This window comes from Grampus griseus (assembly GCF_964374135.1).
Source record: "Grampus griseus genome assembly, chromosome: 11".
In the NCBI taxonomy this organism is placed as follows: domain Eukaryota; kingdom Metazoa; phylum Chordata; class Mammalia; order Artiodactyla; family Delphinidae; genus Grampus; species Grampus griseus.
The window spans coordinates 96,513,590-96,536,437 of NC_139005.1; the positions used below are offsets into that span (position 1 = coordinate 96,513,590).

A 22,848-nucleotide genomic window follows, 5' to 3' on the forward strand; every position below is an offset into this window, starting at 1 on the left:
CCACCAGCAAAGCACGAGGGCTCCAGTTTCTCTGCATTCTTGCCAGCACTTGCTGTCTGTCTTCTTGATTACAGCTACCTTGAGCGAAGTGGCATCTCCCTGGGGCTCTGACTTGCATTTCCCTGATGACAGACGATGCTGAGCGTCCTTCCTGCGTAAGTACCTCCTGAGCGCTTCTGTCTCTCCCTCCCCGCGACCCCATCCCAATCCTGTCTGCACAGCTTCAACCGGAAATGGCGACTGCCTCCTTCTCCCCTGGTCTCTCCCCTTCTAACCTACACGTCCATGCAGTTTTCGTTATCATAAAACTGAATTTTGCATTATCCTCCTCACACACGTATGTAAGAATAAATGGCATTTGGAAAGCATATCTCAGAAACATATTACTATGACCCAATCAAACTTACATCGATTCTTCCTTAGGTGCCGCCCTGGCCAGAAGGTCTTCCTGTTCCTTCATTTTATCTACGGCTTGGGCTTGTTTTTCAATTTCATTAAAGCACGTATTCGTCAGTTTCTGGGCTCCCAAACTTCCTTTTTTGGCCCCAAGCTAGAAGATACAGTATAAGATTACATTCTACCCAAACTGTTTGAAAACGTTTGCAACAAAAGCTAACATTTATCGAGGGTTATTACTTGTTCCTCACGACTCTATGAGGCCAGCACTGTCTCCATCCCCGGGTGATGGATGAGGACCTGAAGCTCCTGCCAGTTAAGTGACTCAACCAAGATCCCACAGCCGGCAAGTGATGAGGTCGGGACTCAAAGCCCGCACCTGCCTCCAGAGCAGGGGCTCTGAAAGGAATCACGGCATCGCAACATTCAACCAATGACAACCCGCCCAGCCTCACCAGACAGCACTGCTTTTAGAACCGTAACCATGACAGAAACTCCCAGGGAGCCTCTGTTGATTTTTTTCAGAATTTTGTCATTGACAGAGAAATGTTAAACACTCGTTCTAGAAAATCTTCACTAAGTATAACATCCCCTCATTGAACAAAACAAGCTTTTTATCAAAGCCACATTCATTATGATATGGCTCAAAATAAAAGGAAAATGACAAAGGTGGCTTTTCTGAGTGCATGAGCCATTTTAGAGCTGAACTACCAGATATTTTATACATAATACTCACTCCTCTTTTAGCGTGATTTGGTTTCTTTTTTATGATAGAGGAAACCTCTGTCAAAAAATAAAAAGTAGAAAGTCAGACCAATGGAAATATATAATTTCAGTGTATATTTTCAGTGTATTTTTTAAAATTCTAAGATACTGTATTTTATTATTTAAGAGACTATAACATTTTCCACATTAGTTTGTCATCCAGAAGTATACGAGTGTGCTTTACATGAACAGAGCTTTATCAAAATAGAGTCCTCAGTATTTCCACGTAGTATCCAAACTCAGAGATTACATATGTTCTTGGGACACCCCACTGAAGAGAAATAAAGAGACTGAGTTTGCCCCATTCACTATTTTCTTCAGGAGCATTTCATATTACATTAGAACAAACCCTCCTATTAATCTCTACTCTTCAAAAAATTTCAAAATTGTTTTAAAGCAGAAAGTTAGCCAGGCATTACGTATACAACTAAAGCAGTGAAGCGCCTTCCACTCTGATTTATGTTATCATATTAACCAATAAGAAATATAAAACACTCTATTATTTTGGTAGCATTACATCCTAAATTGCACAAAAATATATGATGCTTTTAGATAAAGTTTCTTAAAAATTGTTTTCTGGGTAAATTTTAATCATAGATTACATATTCTGTGTTTAGAATTATGTAAAAGAGACCCAGTAAGAATAAAAATTATTTTCTTACAAAGTGAGAATGTGCTTTAACAGGAAAAAGACAGCATAAAACCACAAACAACAAAGATTAAAACTTTTAGTCCTAATGAGGGAATAAACTCACTACATTTCAAGTATGAAAAAGCCATCCATGGAAATTCTCCTTTTCATCACTTTCTTTTAGATTTGTACTGCGGTAGTCACATAATCTGCTCCCAATCTCCTACAAGTCTATTATAAATACATGACGAAAATATCTGGAACATTTCTAATAGTTTAGTTATTTTTCACCAAAGCAGTTGCTGTCCAATTAATACACTGTAATATGCACTAATTTCAGATTGTATTTCCCCGATAATGAAAAATTAGAAATGAAGTTCATCTGCAATAAAATCAGAAAGACAAGCAAATGCTAAGAGTTCTTGAGTAGCTAGGAATGACTTGGCTGTTCTGACCTCTGCTTATGCTGGGACATAAACCAGCAAATCAAAAGCATCAAGAGCAACCTTCGCCGGGTACAGAGGCTGCTGCATTTCACAGTCACCAAGCTGGCCGAAACAGAAGAGCATTTCTGCTTAAATAAATCTCATTACATTTGAAGTTCTAGGCAGAATGTAAAGACAGGATTCATTATTTTCTTAGTTAATCTCACTCTCTAAATCCCAATACAGGGTAACACATACCACCTAGAGCAGCCTTTGTTGGTGCATTAAGACCTTCCACACTTGGTCCTTGTTCTGGTCCACCTGAAAGTTGAAAATATTGATATTAACGCAGAATATAGACTCATCAAATGTGCTTTTGAATATATAATACACTCAACTTGCTCAGTACTACGAATCTTATCCAATTCTGTCAATGACTGTCTTTTCTTTTTAGCTCCATATTCTATTTTATCATTTTAAGAATTTTAAAAGTCCATTAAAACAGAAGTATATTTTGTATCCAGTTGCTTTGTAGAATAAAAATGTTATTGGTCTCCCTAATTAATATCATTTGGAATTCTACCTTATGGTCCAGTGTTTTATTTTACTTCATTTATTTATTTATTTATTTGGTTGCGATGGGTCTTAGTTGCGGCATGTGGGCTCCTTAGGTGTGGCATGAGAACTCTTAGTTGAGGCACGCATGTGGCATCTAGTTCCCCGACCAGGGATGGAACCCGGGCCCTCTGCATTGGGAGCACGGAGTCTTAGCCACTGCGTCACCAGGGAAGTCCCATGGACTGGTGTTTTAAAGTAAACTCTTCTGAGGGACTTCCTTGGTGGTCCAGTAGTTAAGAATCCGCCTCCGGTTTGCAGGGCAGAAATAGAGACACAGATGTAGAGAACAAACGTATGGACACCAAGGGGGGAAAGTGGGGGGCCAGGGCGTGGTGGTGGTGGTGGTGGGATGAACTGGGAGATTGGGATTGACATGTATACACTAATATGTATAAAATGGATGACTGACAAGAACCTGCTGTATAAAAAAATAAATAAAATTCAAAAATTCAAAAAAAAAAAAAAAGAAAAAGAATCCGCCTGCCAATGCAGGGGACACGGGTTCGAGCCTGGTCTGGGAAGATCCCACATGCCACGGAGCAACTAAGCCCATGCACCTGCGCTCTAGAGCCCGCGAGCCACAACTACTGAGCCCGAGTGCCACAACTACTGAGCCCATGCTCCGCAACAAGAGAAGCCACCGCAATGAGAAGCCCGCGCACCGCAACGAAGAGTAGCCCCCGCTCGCTGCAACTAGAGAAAGCCCACGCGCAGCAACAAAGACTCAATGCAGCCAAAAATAAATAAATTAATTAATTTTAAAAAATGCTTTATAAAGTAAACTGTTCTGAGATACCAAGTACATATGTGGACTATACACTCAATATATGTTAACATTTGGAAATTCTAATACCAATTATATCAGTGACAGAAACCTAAATTTTCAGTTGCCGAGAAATCTGCTCTGTTTGCTAGTTGATCTAAACAAAACGATTCTGGTTAGGAACTGTATTAAAATTTTTATTTTAAAAATGTTATTTTAATTTAATTTTATTTATTACGTTAAAAATGGATAAACAACATGTAATATATCCATGCAGTGGACTATTATTTGGCCATAAAAAGAAATGAAATACTGATACATGCTACAACATGGATGAACCTTGAAAACATTATGCTAAGCACAAGAAGCCAGTCACAAAAGACCACACAGAGTATGATTCCATATATATGAAATGTCCAGACTAGGCAGATCCTTAGAGACAGAAAGCGGGCTAGTGGTTGCCAGGGGCTGGGACAAGGAGAGAATGGAGAGTGACTATTAGTGGGTAGGGGTTTCTCTCTGGGCTGCTGAAAATGTTCTCAAATTAGATAGTACTGATGGTAGCACAACCCTGTGAATATACTAGAAACCACTGAATTGCATACTTTAAAGGGTGACTCTTATGGCGTGCAAATTATATCTCAATAAAGCTATTCTAAAAAAAATAGCAGGCCCAACAGTGGTTTAGAGTAAACTCAAGTATTTTATTTTTATACATTTTTTAAAAGGTAAACTCTAGTGAAGGCATTTAAATAGGCAAAAGCAGAATGAGTGAGAATAATGCCAATCTGTAGAAAGAGAACTGATTCTACAGTTATTGATTACTCACTCTGGGCCAGGAACTGCTCTGGGCACTGTAGGAACAGCAGTGAATAACAACACAGAAGCAGAGCACTGCAGGCCCCATATTCTATTTGTTAAAGTTCTTCTGTTCTCTCGTTTTCACTGCGTGGCCCTTACATTTAGTTGAGACTGTACCTTGCACCCGATGCTAACACATGAAATTCTGGGTTAAGCCTTGAGACGACAAGTCTCCCTAACTAACCACAGCTTAAGAAAAGTTCTAGATGGAGAAGAGAGAGGAAAGTGTTGTTGCAGGTGCAAAAGGAGGCAGGATTCCAAACAGTAAAACCTTTTAGGGGAAATTCATCAGCTAGGGACGCAGCTTCTGAGAGATTTCCAAGAAAACATCTTGGTCTGCATTCAGTTCCCTTAGCTTTCTGTTAGTAAACAAACAGAGACATCTGAACTTCAGAGGTTACTAAACCTCCCGTGGCAGGTAACCTTCAATCTCAGAAGGTGTTTTATGCTAATAACTTGTAAGAGTTAGAATATTCACATTAGGGGGCTTCCCTGATGGTGCAGTGGTTAGGAATCCGTCTGCCAATGCAGGGGACACAGGTTCGATCCCTGGTCCGGGAAGATCCCACGTGCCACGGAGCAACTAAGCCCGTGCACCACAACTAGTGAGCCTGCAAGCCACAACTACTGAAGCCCGGGAGCCACAACTACTGAGCCTTTGCTCTAGAGCCCGTGTGCCACAACTACTGAGCCTATGTGACACAGCTACTGAAGCCCACGTCCTAGAGCCAGTGCTCCACAACAAGAGAAGCCACCGCAATGAGAAGCCTGTGCACCGCAACGAAGAGCAGCCACCACTCGCTGCAACTAGAGAGAGCCCGCGCGCAGCAACGAAGACCCAACGCAGCCAAAAATCAATAAAATAAAATGAAATTTAAAAAAAACCCCAAACTGTAGCAAGTTGAAAGTAAAAATCCTCAGTAATTTCATTCTCCAGTGAACAATTTGGTGTTAACTGTGTGTGTGATTTGGGTTCTCTTTTTTATAAAAATGAGATCATATTCTGTGTTCAGTAATCTTTTCTCCCCACTTTATAACTGACCATGGGCATCTTTCCCTAGCAAATGCAAGATTCTCATTTTCTAGTAGTTCCACAGATGCCAGTGAAGCACAGGACAGCACTACAGGGCGGGTCTCAGCACTACCTTCATTGTTTGCTGGAGGAGCGTCCACGTTCCCTGGTGTTAAAGAAGATGGTTCTGGTTGTGCTGATGTCCACCCTGTGCCGCTCACCTGAAGCAAGGGGAGAAAAGTCGTTACCAGCTAAGCAAGAAAAGTCATAAAAAACAAATAACGGGGGAAAAACCTAGTAATTTAAACAGTCACCTTCCTACCTGGATTAGTGGGAAGGAAGGATAAGATATTAAAATATACCTGTTCTTAAGTCTCTGTTTCCATGCTCAAATTCCTTATTTCTCCTCCTTTTCTTTAAATAAAAATTGTATTACGCAATAATTTCAGACTTACACAAAAGTTGCAAAGATAAAAGCTTCTATAGACTCTTCACCCAGCTTCCTCTGATGTTAAAATACCCAGGGTACATTTGTCAAAGCGAAGAGTCATCGCTGGTACAGTATTCGCTAAACTCCAGACTTTATTTGGGTTTCACCAGTTTTCCCACCAGTGTCTCTTTTCTGTTCCAGGACCCAGTCAGGACCCCACGCTGCATTCGTCACGTCTCCGCAGTCTGCTCTGCTTTGTGACAGTTTCTCAGTCTTTCCTTGCTTTTCAGGACCTTGAAACTTTTGAAGGGTACTGATAGGTATTTTGTAGAATGCCCCTCACTTTGAGTTTGTCTGATGTTTTCTTGTGATTAGACTAGGTCTGGGGGAAGAACAGCAGAGAGGAGGTGCCCCCTCAGTGCCTCATGTCAACACGACTGTGCACTAGTGATGCCAATCTTTTTCACTTGGTTAGGCTGGCGCCTGGCAGTCTTTTCCCTGTAAAGTTACCGGTTTCCCCTTTCCATCCTCTAGTCCTGGGAAGCGTCACTAAGTCCAGTCCACATGCAAGGCGAGGGGGGTTAAGCCCCACCTCCAGAAGGGTGGAGAGGTATATGCATGGTTTGGAATTTTCTGTAAGGAAGACTGTCCTTTCCCTCCATTTCTTTATGCAATCATCCATTTATATTAGTATGGATATTTATTTATTCTTTGGATTATAGTCCAATACTATCATTATTTTGTTGTTCAAATCGTTCCAGCTCTGACCACCGGCACCTCTTCCAGGTTGGTTCCCGAGTCCTTCAGACATGTCCTCGTCCATTCCCCCTGCCCGGCCTCCTAGCACTTCCTTTCTTCTAGCACCATAGGGCGCTCCAGGCTTATCTGCCGCAGCAGCCCCAGTCCTAGAATCGGCCATCTCTCCAAAGGCAGCCCTGGGTCCTTCCATTGGAAAACAGCATTTAGAAACCAAGGTGTGGGTGCTGGGTGTGCCTGTTGTCCTGGGGTGTCACTGTCTCTAGGCCTCTCAGTGGACAGAGCTAGGTCATATATCTGTGTGTACTAACCCGTGTGTACACACGTATCTGCAATTAGTTCTCCATCATGTGTATGTGTGTGTGTGTGTGTGTGCACGTGCGTGTGCATATAGATACATAAAGACAGAGAGACACTAAAATGAACATGAATTCATACTAATATCTCCAACTCTAATCCACACCAAACTGTTCATATCTCTCCTCTTTTTAGCCCATCATTTCTATTGCTAACATTTCTCAGCTACTAATCATGGATATTCTGTATCTAGTTCTATATTAAACAGTAGCAGCAGATCATGACAGCACATGCTTCTCTTTTGTTTTCTGTTCCCATCTTTTTTGATAACTATTTCTGGTAACTACTGATTCTGTCAAAGATAACATGTACATAATGTGCAAATTATAATAGCAAAAAAAAAATCAAGGTTTAGCAATGTGTACAACTTTACATAATTTTTTCTTGAAAATCAGTTAAAGGACTGAGTAGTAGTTAAGCAAACGGTGGCCCCTCCCCATCGGGACTGGAAGATGCAGGGCAGCTAACAGAACATCTGGGGCTATAAGCAGGGGTCGCGTACACTTCCTTAAAGGGCCAGTTAGTAAATACTTTAGGCTTTGCAGGCCTCATGTTCCCTGATCTAAGCAATTGGGGAAAATGCACAGAGGGACCATGGATTGTTGTTACTACTCCTATCGGAATACGAAGATGAGGTTAATGAAACGGCACTTGTTGAAGGCTTCCTCTGCACTGGGTACCAGCTACTTTTATCTGTGTTAACTCATTTCATTCTCACAATAGCCTTGAGATATGTTCTACGTACACAGCTAAATAGGGACAATGAGATTCAAACCGCTCTTAAAATCTGGGTTAAAAAAACAACAACAATGGGCTTCCCTGGTGGCACAGTGGTTGAGAGTCAGCCTGCCGATGCAGGGGACACGGGTTCGTGCCCTGGTCCGGGAAGATCCCACATGCCGCGGAGCGGCTGGGCCCGTGAGCCATGGCCGCTGAGCCTGCGTGTCCGGAGCCTATGCTCCGCAATGGGAGAGGCCACAACAGTGAGAGGCCCGTGTACTGCAAAAAAAAACCAAAAAAACCACAAAAAACTCTCTTCATCTTTTGTCAGTTCCAAAGCTCTGAACTGCACTGGGGAGACCCCTAGTAAGACGTCCTCAAGCCTCCCTCGAAGCTGGGTATAGGGCACGGGACTGAATTCTAGCCAGCAGGCTATGAGCAGAAGTGACGTGTGCTACCTCTAGATTGTAAAAGGATGGGGCGCTTGCTTTCCCGAATGTCTGTCCTCCTCCCGCTGGCTGGGAAAGGTCATGAACTGGAGCAGCCACTCTGCACCCTGAGGGAGGAGCCGCACAGTGAGAAGAGCAAAATCCATACCCTGTCAGCCCTGGACGGCCCACCTCTGCACTGCTGGTGGGAAATTAACTCCTACCTTATTCCAGGCCTGACTGCATTTCAGGGCTGTTTGCTACAGCAGCTTAGCCTATATCCTAACTGAAACATTTAAAATATATGCCCTTTATAACTTTACTGCTGATAACTTTAGTTATGCCTTAGAAGCACACATGAAAATTACGTGAAGTGCAACACATACCTCAGGAGAAGCATGAGAGGCAAAAAAATCTTCCTCCTTTGGTGGAGGGGACAAAGGTGGAACCACACAGCTATCAAGCCACAGCTGGAACAAAAACACATGCAGCGCTCAGCATTTCACTTGCTTCAAAGTGTTTATTTAATGCTCTTCACTCCCTTTCTGGAGGCCTGTCTGCTAAAGATTTGTACTTTCCATTATTGTAAAGTCAGGGCCCCTGAGCACATTTTAGTAACACATCAATCCAGTAACTTCTGCCACCAGACCCTGTGGAAGGCAATCGCCAGCTCCCCAAGCCACTTCCGGAAAGGAAAGAGCCAGGGCTTCACGTCTAAGGGCAGGTTCCAAAGTACAGTCAACCCCCATCATTTGTGGAAAAGCAAAGAGCCAGGGCTTCACGTCTAAGGGCAGGTTCCAAAGTACAGTCAACCCCCATCATTTGTGGAAAAGCAAAGAGCCAGGGCTTCACGTCTAAGGGCGGGTTCCAAAGTACAGTCAACCCCCATCATTTGTGGATTCCACGTCTGCGAATTTGTCTACATGCTACAATTGACCTGTGACCCCAAATCTGCCGTCTTGCACGGACACACGCAGAGCAGCAGAGAATCTGTCACCCCAGGTGCACGTTCCCAGCTGAGGTGGAACAAGGCGACGCTCTGCTTCCTTGTTTCGGCTCCTGCTGTGAACACGGGTCCCTTTTGCGGGCTGTTTACTGACACGCTTTCCACATTTTCGTGCTTTTTGTTGGTGGACCCATTGTTTACAATGGTCCCGAGCACGGTGCTGAAGCGCCACCTCGCGTTCCTAAGCACAGGGATGCAGTTAGCTGAGCGTCATTCAGCTCGAGCCGCGATGCCCCTGGCCGCCAGCTCAGTGTCAGTGAGTCAACAATACACACTAAAGAAGGTGTCTTTAAACAGAAACACAGGTAAAATAAGGTTAGTGTTGATCAGCTGACAAAGGTGGTGCTGCAGGAGTCTCGTGCAGTGTTCAAAGCAAACTTATCAAGCAGAACTGTGAATAGTAAGAATCCACTCCACGCTGTTTCCTTGTAAGAGAAGCCGGCTAGCGAGTTTTACTGTTTGGGGTAAAAACTACTTTTTCTACTGAAACAGATGTTCCTCTGAAGGAGACCGCCCCCCCCCACAACCCGCTGTGCTTACGTCAGTGCCGTGCTTCCGGGTTGCCTGGGAGGCCAGCACCTTGATTCTCTCCCTATAAAGCTGGGCAGCGCGACTGTTGTACTTGGCATTGGTGTCGTTGGTGTCACACCCGTGTTGATGGAAAAAGGAAGACTGCAAAGCAAAGTACGCGGGTTAACAGCATCGCTGCATTAAATCCAACGTGGTGATCAAAAACGTTACTGCATGCTATGAAGGATTTTTTTGAAAATACTAGTGAAAACCAAAATAATTTAATTAAATTAAAATTAAAATAATTAAAATTAAAATAATTTAATTAAATAATTTAAATTAAATTTAAATTTTTATAAAATTTTTCCTTGTAAAAGGGGTAATACCTTCCACAGATGTAACATTAACATTCTGGTAAAAGTGGACATGAGATGTGCCTCACAGGACAAAATAACTGGCCCTTCCTTGCTCCACTAAGCCACCTCCTGCTCCACTAAGCCACCTCCATCATCCAGAGTGCTATTTGGGGGGACGCTTTCCACTCGGGACTACTTTTAATTTGAGGAACCCACTTTAGTGTAGATTCCACTAAACTGGAATTTTTTTTCTTTTTTTCTTTGTATCTATATGAGATGATTTTTTTTTTTTTGGCTCTGCTGTGCAGCGTGTGGGATCTCAGTTCCCCGATCAGGGACTGAACCCGGGTCACAGCAGTGAAAGCCCGGGATCCTAACCACTAGGCCACCAGGGGGCTCCTTACATTGGAATTTTTGACGAGTCAGGAGCCACGCTAACCTCCTTGTCGAGCACTATTTCTTCATCAGCGGAGACCACAGCATAGGCAAGGTGATGAAACAGATGTTTAGACAATTAGAGGACACTGCTTTCAACCACCTCTGATCTATGTACAGACAATGAATTACAGTATTCATATCTTAATTGAAGCAGGTGTTCTAAAAGCCTGCATGAGGGATCCTCTTATTAACTCAATGGGATGAGTAACAGTACGGAGCACCCACATGTACTAGGTCTTGTCTGGTCCTTTGTGGGCACCATCCCGTCAAATCCTCGTGGCCAGACTCTCAGGGAAACTGAAGCAGAGAGTTTCAACAACTTGCTCAACGTCACACAGACAAGCGAGGGGCAGAGCTGGCACTCAAACCCAAGCAGGATGGTTCCAATCCCACTGCTTGAGCTGAAGGACCACTGACTGACCTGCCTCACCCCAGCCGCCCCATCTCCACTGGCTGAGACGAGGAAGCTGCTCTCTGGAGTTGGTGGGGGACTCTGCAGCCCAGGAAGGTTTAGTTTTAGTTTTATAAAACTAACAAGGACAGATACTATCAAGCCCACAGTATTAAGTTGAGGAACAAGTTTGTGGACATAATGAAAATGGGTATGGGTTTCTAATAACATGCTTGAAATACTTAAGGCACGCATTCTCAACAGGGGCAAAAATGGTTTCCTGGAAAGTGGAAAAAAAAAAAATCTTAGTTATTACAATGGTTTGTAGCCTTCCAAAGATCACCCTTACCGGACAAAATCATATTCCTTAGTATTTAATTTCTCTCACTAGGGAAAACTAAATCCAACTTAGATTTAAAATAAGTTCATCTATTAATTCAGTTTTCCTGCTTAAGGAACAATAATGAAGAAACGCTGAGATGCGCTGGCCCAGAGGGGTCTGGGTATTTTGAAGACTACTATTTTAGATTTACTGGTTTAATTTTAAATATTTAATTGATGCTAGACATAATTTTTATTTGAAATGTAGACAAATTTGATTTCCAATACTTTGAATGTTTAATGGTACGTCTAAGGGAATTCTATTTACTCAACCTATATCATTTTGGCATAAAAACACGATGGTATTTTATATAAAGGATGATTTTGCTGGCTAGATTTATAAGGCTGACAGTTTAGCGTTCTAGAAATCAGATATACTGAATCTGTAAATGAAGTTTAAAATGTGTGAGGATCCTTAACTAGGTTTGTAAATGGGGTTAAGGAAATTTGCTCTTTTAAAATTATAAATTAATTGAACACTTAAAAAGTTATTTTCTACACAGAAATTACTAAGTTTATAAATTGATACATGATATTTATAAACTGTAATTGAAAATTTGGAAAACAGGTTCTTTAATCTGTAGATTTAATAAATTAAATAAAATTCAGGTAAAAGAAGCTAGAAGCATTCCATCTGAGTACAAAAGTCACCCTCAGATACTAAAGAACTGTATTATCACAAAGAAGTCTCCCAATTCCTCTATGCCGTCACTTCCTGGTTCAATTTTCTTCAAATCACTTACCACCACCTTTTACTTTGTTTATTTACTGCTTTACTTGCTCTCTGTCTCTGCCTGTAAGGGCGGGGTCTCATCTGTCTGTTCATCACTGTATCCTAGCCCAGAGCTTCGTGTTTATTAGGTTTTGAATAGATTTCTGGATAAACAAGCGAGCTGGGTCGTCCAGCTCCTAAGCCCATGTCTTCCCGAGGTCCGACAGGGCCTCCCAAACTCTTACATGGAAACGTCAAACTTCTTCACTAGTGCAACACATATTTATACAAGAAGAAAACGACAAGTCTGAAATGAACTTACTGCAGTAGCATTTCCTCCAACTTGCATGCATCGCAATTGAAACCAAGACCAGTTAGAATCCAACTCTGTAGATCTAAATGGAAAAAATATTCTTAAATGTTAATACTGTTCTTCCCCATAATCAAGCCACTAAACTTCTGAGGATAAGCTTTCCTCGATCTTCCGGATCCTGAAGAATTCTAAGTTTGTGTTAACAGTGACACAGGCTTCCAGGGTGCTAGGACTCCAGGGTGCACAATAGTTGGCACAAGCCACTCCTGGCCCCTCTCACCCTTCCTAGAAGCCAAGGCTCCAAAAAATAGATGTACTGTTTGGATTTTTTTCAGGTTGGCTATCGATTTGTCCAGTGTGACCCCTAACAGGAGCCTGGAGGGTGCTCACAGTCTTACCATCAAGTAGAAGGGAGTCTCAAGGTCACTCAACATCACCACCACCAGGGAGCGGAGGAAACTCAGGTTTTAGTGCTGCTTAAGTGAAAATTGCAAGTGCCTCCTATCCCCCACCGACACCTTATGCCCTACTTACCTATAACCTAAGATCAAATCAGAGCAAGAAAAAGGCAATAATTGTAGTCCCTAACAAAAGTAATTCACCAAGTGATCACCGTAAAGCAAGATATGACTGCGCGACAATATTAGAAATCTTTCTACTGAATCCACAGACATGAGCAAAAGGCAAGGCTAACCCATATTCAACACTAGCTTGTCCCACACTAACTGGAAAGGAATGTGGACATTTTAAAATGGGTATAGGTTGGGCTTCCCTGGTGGCGCAGTGGTTGAGAGTCCGCCTGCTAATGCAGGGGACACGGGTTCGTGCCCCGGTCCGGGAAGATCCCACATGCCGCAGAGCGGCTGGGCCCATGAGCTATGGCTGCGGAGCCTGCGCGTCCGGAGCCTGTGCTCCACAATGGGAGAGGCCACAACAGTGAGAGGCCCGCGTATCTCAAAATAAAATAAAATAAAATAAAATGGGTATAGGTTGAACACCCTTTACAAAATGGGCAAGGTAGAAAGAAAAGAAGCTTTAGATTCACCAAAAAATGTCTTTTATGCTGCCGTTCCTATTTCTCTTATTTCTCTGCCTATTGGTATCATTTAACTTTCGTAAATACTAGGATGTTATTTTGAAGCCAATAGCTACCATAAGATTAATAATAATACTAATACATATTATTATTACATATACATAGGACAAATCGCCTTCATGGTAATATATAAAAAGTAAAAATTAAACCATACTTTATAAGAAACAGATTTCTTATAAAGACAAAAAAGTCTCTTTTTAGGGCTTCCCTGGTGGCGCAGTGGTTGAGAGTCCACCTGCCGATGCAGGGGACACGGGTTCGTGCCCCGGTCCAGGGGGATCCCACATGCCGCGGGGCGGCTGGACCTGTGGGCCATGGCCGCTGAGCCTGCGTGTCTGGAGCCTGTGCTCCGCAACGGGAGAGGCCACAGCAGCGAGAGGACCGCATACCGCAAAAAAAAAAAAAAAAAAAAATCTCTTTTTAGAATTTGATTACCAAGCAAGGTGACTAAGTTATATAGCTTGCTCTGAAATCCTTTCCCTGAAAGATCTTGCTTAGTCACCACATTTTCAAGTTGAGTTAGGTGCCATCCCCACCCTCCTTGGTCACAGGGTGGCAGCTAACAGCACAGTCTCTGGAGGCAGCCTGAAAGTGCAAATCTCAACTCTGCCATTATGAGTTGTACGGCCTTGGAGAAATTACTTAACCTCTCTGCACCTTACTTTCCTCATCTGTAAAGTAGGGATAATTACAGTATTATCCATTTTGCTCTCATAGAAATTAAATAAGCTAATATCTGAAAGGTGCCTGGCTCATGGTAAACACCACATGGCTAAAATTCTCATCACCACCATCATTACCATCATCGTGGTGACGCTGTCACACTGTTATAAACGGCAAGTTCCAGAGGACAGGAGTGTCCCACATTTTTCTCTCAACTCCTAGCACAGGAATATAATAGGTACCTGAATGTGGGCTGACTTTAAACTTTTATTTTTATTTTTATTTTTTTTGCGGTACGCGGGCCTCTCACTGTTGTGGCCTCTCCTGTTGCGGAGCACAGGCTCCAGACGCGCAGGCCCAGCAGCCATGGCTCACGGGCCCAGCCGCTCCGCGGCATGTGGGATCCTCCCGGACCAGGGAATGAACCCGCGTCCCCAGCATCGGCAGGCAGACTCTCAACCACTGCGCCACCAGGGAAGCCCCTACCACCAGGGAAGCCCCAACATTTTTAAAAGTCCTAAAATTGAGGATATACGTACTCAAATTTGCTAATCTGCCTTACAACATTTTTTAAACTAATTTTTACTGGAATATAGTTTCTTTACAATGCTGTGTTAGTTCCTACTGTACAGTAAAGTGAATCAGCTATTCGTATACATATATCCCCTTTTTAAAAAAATTTATTTTATTTATTTATTTATTTTTGACTGCGTTGGGTCTTCATTGCTGCGTGGGGCTTTCTCTAGTTGTGGCAAGCAGGGCTACTCTTCATTGCAGTGCATGGGCTTCTCATTGCCATGGCTTCTCTTGTTGCGGAGCACGGGCTCTAGGCACGCAGGCTTCAGTAGTTGTGGTACGTGGGCTCAGTAGTTGTGGCACACGGGCTTACTTGCTCCGTGGAATGTGGGATCTTCCCGGACCAGAGACCGAACCCGTGTCCCTTGCATTGGCAGGCAGGTTCTAAACCACTGAGCCACCAGGGAAGTCCCTCCCCTCTTTTTTTGGATTTCCTTTCCATTTAGGTCACCACAGAGCATTGAGTAGAGTTCCCTGAGTTATACAGTAGGTTCTCATTAGTTATCTATTTTATACATAGTATCAATAGTTTATATATGTCAATCCCAATCTCCCAATTCATCCCACCACCCCCTTTCCCCCCTTGGTGTCCATACGTTTGTTCTCTATGTCTGTGTCTCTATTTCTGCTTTGCAAATAAGATCATCTATACCATTTTCCTAGATTCCACATATATGTGTTAATATACGATATTTGTTTTTCTCTTTCTGACTTATTTCACTCTGTATCAGTCTCTAGGTCCATTTATGTCTCTACAAATGACGCAATTTCATTCCTTTTTATGGCTAAGTAATATTCCATTGTATATATGTACCACATCTTCTTTATCCATTCCTCTGTTGATGGACATTTAGGTTGCTTCCATGTCCTGGCTATTGTAAATAGTGCGGCAGTGAACATTAGGGTGCATGTGCCTTTTTTTTTTTGGCTGTGTTGGGTCTTTGTTGCTGTGCTCGGGCTTTCTTTAGTTGCAGCGAGCGGGGGCTACCCTTTGTTGTGGTGCGTGGGCTTCTCATTGCAGTGGCTTCTCTTGTTGCGGAGCACAGGCTCTAGGCACATGGGCTTCAGTAGTTGTGGCACACGGGCTCAGTAGTTGTGGCTCACAGGCTCAGTAGTTGTGGTGCACGGGCTCAGTTGCTCTGCAGCATGTGGGATCTTCCTGGACCAAGGCTCGAACCTGTGTCCCCTGCATTGGCAGGCGGATTCTTAACCATATGCCACCAGGGAAGTCCCCATGTGTCTTTCTGAATTATGGTTTTCTCTGGGTATATGCCCAGCAGTTGGATTGTTGGGTCATATGTTAATTCTAATTTTAGTTGGTTTTTTTTTTTTGTGTGTGGTACGCGGGCTTCTCACTGTTGCCAGGGAGCACTGGTATTTATTTAAAATAAATAAATAAAATAAATAAATTTATTAAAAAATTACAAAACGAAAATAACAAGCTGGGGTCTGGCCACGTGCCAGGATTCATGTGAGTTCATTTGCTCACTCCTCCCAAAGCCCTAAGATGAGTATAAGCCTTCTCATCTCCACTTTTAAGGGAAGGAAACTGAGACACAGAGAGGTAAGGAACATGCTCACCTTACCAACAGCTAGGGATGGCAACGGGATTCAGACCCCCAGCAGCCAAGCTGCAGCATCCTCACACCTACCACCCACCTAGCACTGCCTTGTGAATCTCTGGGGTGCCTACTGCACCCAGGCTCACGTCAGCCTTCCCTTCCCACGTGTACCCCCCCAAGGGCCTCAGGAGTATAAAGTTTAAGCTCCCAGACTGGCCCTCCCAAGGCCACGCAGATCTTCCCCTTTGAATCTTATTTCTCCTCATTTTCCTATGCATATAAAAACTAGCTACTAAACAGTTCACTTTTTCCCACCTCTATATCTTCTCGTAAAGTCTGAGTGCGGCCCTCCTTTTTCCCTACCTTGTCTCCGTTATCAAAATCTCACCAGACCTTCGAAGTTCACTGCAAATGTGACCTCCTCCTTTACACTTTGCCTAATTTTCCAACCAGAAGTAGACACCATGCTCTGTTTCTATCAATGTTCTTTATAGTTTATTTTCTTATTTATGTTGTATTTGTACCCCCAGCCCACCAACAGTGACAAGGGTGAGACCCCCTGCACTTGTCACAGCCCATGACATACTTAATGGTGAACTTGAGAATAAACAGAGCCAGAGAGAGGAGCACTGGGACACTCAGCGTCACAGGCACTGGGCGAAGAGCTCCGAGGCCTGGAGGGTGGGAAGAGGCCAGGCCATCAGGTCCACGCTGCAGTCAGCTCCCAGTGCAGCTTGCCATTTCCGCAGATGCCTAACCTGTCTTTTCCTTTTTGCTTGGCAAAAGCCGTAGTCTAAAAATTTTTTTCCCTTTGTAAACTCGTTGACTTGAAATTCTACTTAAAAACAAAACAAAACAAAACCTCCGGGCTTCCCTGGTGGAGCAGTGGTTGAGAGTCCACCTGCCAATGCAGAGGACACGGGTTCGTGCCCCGGTCCGGGAAGATCCCACATGCCGCGGAGCAACTAAGCCCCTGTGCCACAACTACTGAGCCCGTGTGCCACAACTACTGAGCCCGTGTGCCACAACTACTGAAGCCCACGCGCGTAGAGCCCATGTTCTGCAACAAGAGAAGCCACCGCAATAAGAAGCCCATGCACCGCAATGAAGAGCGGTCCCCGTTCACCGCAACTAGAGAAAGACCGCGTGCAGCAACAAAGACCCAACGCAGCCAAAAATAAATTAATTAATTAAAAAAAACTAAAAAACCACAAAACCTCCTTTTAAATAAACATTCCACCCATGCCAAACTGTTAATATGTTCATGCCTGGGAAACGGGACTCTGTGTGTGTGTGTGTGTGTGTGTGTGTGTGTGTGTGCGGGCCTCTCACTGCTGTGGCCTCTCCCGTTGCGGAGCACAGGCTCTGGACGCGCAGGCTCAGCGGCCATGGCTCACGGGCCCAGCCGCTCCGCGGCACGTGGGATCCTCCCGGACTGGGGCACGAACCCGTGTCCCCTGCATCGGCAGGCGGACTCTCAACCACTGCGCCACCAGGGAAGCCCTGTAAATTTTTTAATCAATAAAAAATGTTTAAAGAGCAGCCCTCCGCCTCATGAAAAGAAAATCCTTAGTACCCTCATCATCCTTGACCTTCTCTTGCCCAAATCCTAGACTGTTGCCCTTGGGTTATATGTACAGTGATTTTTTTTTTTTTAAACAGTTGTTCTTGAATCATTTATAAGCATCATGATTCATACAGTTATATTTATCTAACTTTTAAAAGGGTAGTGATTAAACCTGCAACATCCCAAACAGGCCCTGCTGTCCAGCCTCATCAGGCTCTCAGGCAGCCCTTCCCTCAGCTGGGGAACACGTCAGAAAACCACCTGATTTCCTGGAACGGTTTAAGCTGGTGTTGTGCTGTAGTGGTGAGGAAAAGGGAGGGCCAGGTTCTGATGGGCAGGACCTCGCAGAGAGGAAGAGGGAAAGAGCACAGTGAGAGAGAAAGGAAGACAACACACTACACATCGCCTCAGTCTAGGCATCGCGACCTCTGGACAGAGTGGGTCATCACGTGCTAACTGGGGACAACTGACCTGGGGGAAAAAGTACATGAAGAATAAACTTGCCCTGGCAACCAAATCCCTCCACATTTCAAAAAGAGACAAGGTCAGGAGAGTGTATTAAAAATATCCTGGGTCCAGGATCTAAGAAAAAAGAAAAGAAAACAGGAAACTGATAGATATTCTGGAAGTAGTAAGAACACCCAAGAGAATTCCCTTTTCTAAATCATGACCTATGGAGTTCTATGGCTATAACATTTAGTCCATTTTGCTTTGATAAATTGATTTCTGAAAAAAAGAACTCAAGAAAGTACATAAAGTTTTTTTCAGTTAATCCATTAAAAAGAAAGTTATGGTGACTTCCCTGGTGGCACAGTGGTTAAGAATCTGCCTGCCAATGCAGGGGACATGGGTTCGAGCCCCGGTCCAGGAAGATCCCACATGCCGCGGAGCAACTAAACCCGTGCGCCACAACTACTGAGCCTGTACTCTAGAGCCCGCGAGTCACAACTACTGAGCCTGTGCACCTAGAGCCCGTGCTCCGCAACAAGACAAGCCACTGCAACGAGAAGCCCGCGCGCCGCAACAAAGACCCAATGCAGCCAAAAATAAATACGTTTTAAAAAAAAGAAAGTTATGTTGTTATTATTACTGTATAGTTTTTGCGCCAGGATACAAAATATCTCGTTACAAATTATCATAGATTTTACCCTATAGGAACAAATGCTCTTTATGGTAATCACACTGTAGTATCAGTATTCCTTAAGTCATAATATAAAATAAAACTGCTTGCCATGATTTCAAACAGCCTGCCTGCCTAGCTGGCTCCTTCCCTGGAAAAAGAACTGGCAGGGAAACAGGTGAGCTGACCTGGGGAGGCCAGCCATACAGAGACCTGAGCCACGACTGCTCAGAGGTGCCCCTGTACTTCCAGCCTCCTAGGACTGTGGGACTGTGTCCAGAGGGGGCATCTTTCTCTGATGGCCGCAAAGGCCCCAGAAAGGCTACTACCAAGAGGTCAGAGCAGAGATAGGGACTAGCCAGAGGGGTCCAGGCAGCCCATGTCTTTCACATTGCAAACATTTGAAAATGCCACTGAAATTCATGCAAAAATCATTCCCTCGGGCTCTGCTATAAGTGTCGTTGGAGGCTGAGCTGCCGGATTTTGCTGGGGGCGCAGCCCTGATCTGACGAGGGTCTCCCGCCACCTGCAGTGACTGTCCACCTGGAGGAGCGACAGAGACCCCTTCCCCCAGGAGGCGTTAGAGCAAGACTCCTGTGTGCTGCTAATTATCAGAGACAAGAAAGGAAAAGGAGATGCTGCCTCAAGGCTTCTGTTCTGACTGTGGCTTCAACACTGCTTCCTCTCACACCAAGCTCTACAGCACAGCGACCAAGTAGAAAATAATTCATTTTCCGAGTTTACTCAATTACACAAGATTTAAATCTCCATGACTCATAATCAACCTCTCATTTTACTTGACGTCAAAGCAAACATAAAGGAAAAGGGGAGAGAGACCCACGTAACGAGGTAATCACTCCCACCCCCAGTGAGGAAAGTTCCCCTTACCGAATAAAACTCAGGTGGACACCAAGCGACCGGTGTGACCCCGAGCAGTCGATGCACAGGAACACCCCATAAGTGATGCTGGCCCAGCTGGGATTCTTGGCACCGCAGTCAAAACACACCTGAAAGAAAATTTCAAAATTCAGTTATTCATCGATTCTTATCAGCCAAATGAGCCACCCTATAGGACAGTACAGGATGTGGCTTCAAAGCTGCTTAATCTTTACAATTCAAACTGATTATTAGAGGGAATTCCCTGGCAGTCCAGTGGTTAGGACTCAGCATTTTCACTGCCAGAGCCCAGGTTCAATCCCTGGTGGGGGAACTAAGATCCCACAAGCTGCACAGTACGGCAAAAAAAAAAAAAAAAGAATAATAGATAAACAAACTGGTTATTAGAAAAATATCTCACCTAGATTTTTTTTTAAACCTCAAATTTCTATTTCTTTTATTATTATAATGTTACTGTATTATATAATTATATATCAATAGACTATTAATATAATGCATTAATTATATGTTATATATTTTTGTATATCTATTATAACAGTACATAGTATGCGTAGTGAAGAGAACTTAGATGTGTTTATTGCCTCAAACATGACTCATGCATGAAGCATCGACAGGGTTCCTGCCACTCACATGCATGAACGCTAGACAGCGATGTCCCCTGCAGGAAAGGCCCAAGGCCTTACTGTCCCCTGGGCAGTGGCTCTACCAAATGTCAGGAGTCTGTGCACATTTCTCCTCTCCCCAGCCAGAGGAAGAGAGCCCCCTGGATGCTCCCCTGGATCCTGCCCTCCAGGTACTGACCCCCTCATGTAATCCCCACCCTCGATTTGCCCAGGAGGCCCGTGTGACCAATGATATGGCAGAAGTGCTGGCGCGTCCCTTCCGGGGTGAGGTCATAAAAGACCCTGGGGCTTCCTTTCTCTCTCTCGCTCTCCCCCCAGATCACTGGCTCTGGGGGACGCCAGGTGCCATGTCTTGAGGACACTGGGTCGCCCAGTGGGGAGAGCCACGTGGAGAGGAACTGAGGCCTTTAGTCCAACAGCCAGTGAGGAGCGGAGGCCGGCTGACCACCACGTGAGTGAGCTTGGAGTGGGGGCCCCAGCCTCCTGAGAAGCCCTGAGCCTTCCTTCCTCAGCACTGACTAAAGTCAACATTCTTCACCTGATAACAGGAGCACAAACGTACTTTAGAATACACCGTGCTTGTTGTGGAAATGAATACTTATGAGTAATTAGAGCCAGGACAACAGGACAGTTAAAAATTCCACAAATAATAGACTTGTTTTGAATTGTTTTCCAGAAAAAATAAAACTATATTTTAGCTAACTGAGCCACCCCCAGATTCCTGGCCCTCAGAACCTGTGTGAGACAACTTGTGTTTGTTGTTTTAAGATGCTGAGCTCCACAATAGATGCTAATAGAGAGAGCTGTTCCTGCGTGAAATGCCGTGTCCTTCATGACCTCTGCCCCTTCCACTCTGTCCAGGTCACTGTTATTACTCAGACACACAGCTCACGTCCAAGGAGTGGGCCCCCTCCTGCACAGCTCGGAGCTCCTGCAGCGTTGGGGGCCCTTCCCTCACCTTGCCTTCCGCCTGCATCTGCACAGAGCTCGGACGTGGCTAACGCTCAATAAATGTTTTCTGTGTGTTTTTTCATCTCCCACAGAGCCTGAAAAATAGTGATCTACCCATACAAAGCATTCAGGAAATACATGTTAGTCAAATGAACAACGTATAAAACTTATTACCAGCTCAAAAATTAGCACCAGCCCCCTCAACACTGAAGTCAAACATTCTTCATCTGATAACAGGACACAAAAGTACTTTAAAATACACAGTGCTTGTCACGGAATTAATATTTGTAATTAATTAACATCAGCACAACAGAGTGGTAAAAATTCCACGAATATGTTTCCCTGGTGGCGCAGTGGTTGAGAGTCCTCCTGCCAACGCAGGGGATGCGGGTTTGTGCCCCAGTCCGGGAGGATCCCACATGCCGCGGAGCGGCTGGGCCCGTGAGCCATGGCCGCTGAGCCTGCGTGTCCGGAGCCTGTGCTCCGCAGTGGGAGAGGCCACAACAGTGAGAGGCCCGCATATTGCAAAAAAAAAAATTCCACGAATAGGAGGTTTTTTAAAAGCCCCCATCTTTTAGGTATGCTTTATAGGCAGAGCCACCTATGTGAAGGTTGTCTCAACTAAAACCATCAAGAAAGATCTGGGGACTTCCCTGGCAGTCCAGTGGTTAAGACACCACGCTTCCAATGCAGGGGGGAGCGGTTCAAACCCTGGTCAGGGAACTAAGATCCCACATACCATGCAGTGTGGCCAAAAAAAAAAAGGAAAGCAAGCTCGCTTCTGGCCTTTTGAGGGCAATACAAGCGTGAAAACACGCGTGGATTTTCCAAAGCCCCTCATGGTGACAGGTTCACAATAAGCAGGCAGGATTAGAGGGCTGACAGTTGACACGAGAGGCACCAGGCACTCACTCCAGTGTTTACTGACTGCCTGCTACGTGCCAGGCACTGTGGCAGAGGCTGAGGTATTAAGAAGTGGATGGCGGCACTGACTCCACAAACGCTTGCTGAGTCTCCCCATCTCCCCCTACCCCCGCCCGGACAGGCCACTGAAGTGGGAGTAAAGGACACGGAAATGAAGATGCCCTGTGGTAACAGCCATGAGAGTAAGGAATGCCCACCCCTGGGATGCCAAACAGTGGGCCTGACTCTGCCAAAGGTGCCGCCCCTCTGCAAGAGGACACTGTGATCCCTCACTCACTTAGCTAACAGCTGTCACTATCAGTACGCCCCCGACACACACAGAGTGCACGTACAAAAGTGGCCTGGGAAGAGTCAGCCCGCGTGGAGCCCAGTCTAGCAGTCCCAGCGGGCAAGACAACTAGTTATAATGTTGAACCTTAGTAAGCAAGGACAGGATGCAAAAAGTTTTCTAGACAGGGCCCAAGTGGCATGTGGGATGTCAAGAATAGAGTCTAAAAGGGCAGAAGGGGCAAAAGCCTGTGCAGGAAATGGCCCTGTGCAGGGACACGACCCAGAGGTTGGGCGCACACAGCCCAGAGCAGGCAAGTCTGAGAATCACTC

The 22,848-nt window shown here is 44.7% G+C and overlaps 1 protein-coding gene across 3 annotated transcripts in view; it reads right to left on the minus strand.

Annotated features, from left to right (window-relative positions):
• The window catches only part of ARFGAP3 (ARF GTPase activating protein 3), a 54,773-nt gene that overhangs the window by 28,038 nt on the left and 3,887 nt on the right, over nucleotides 1-22,848 (minus strand). For 2 of the 3 annotated variants that reach the window (XM_082666971.1, XM_082666970.1), the window contains exons 2-9: nucleotides 19,742-19,860; nucleotides 12,279-12,351; nucleotides 9,709-9,840; nucleotides 8,549-8,632; nucleotides 5,605-5,692; nucleotides 2,476-2,538; nucleotides 1,133-1,179; nucleotides 408-550 (exon numbers count right to left, since the gene is read on the minus strand). In XM_082666971.1, coding sequence (XP_082523097.1) covers nucleotides 408-550; nucleotides 1,133-1,179; nucleotides 2,476-2,538; nucleotides 5,605-5,692; nucleotides 8,549-8,632; nucleotides 9,709-9,840; nucleotides 12,279-12,351; nucleotides 19,742-19,860 — 749 coding nt within the window. The remainder of the gene's footprint in view (nucleotides 1-407; nucleotides 551-1,132; nucleotides 1,180-2,475; nucleotides 2,539-5,604; nucleotides 5,693-8,548; nucleotides 8,633-9,708; nucleotides 9,841-12,278; nucleotides 12,352-19,741; nucleotides 19,861-22,848) is intronic. The other variant, XM_082666972.1, reaches the window with a different exon arrangement.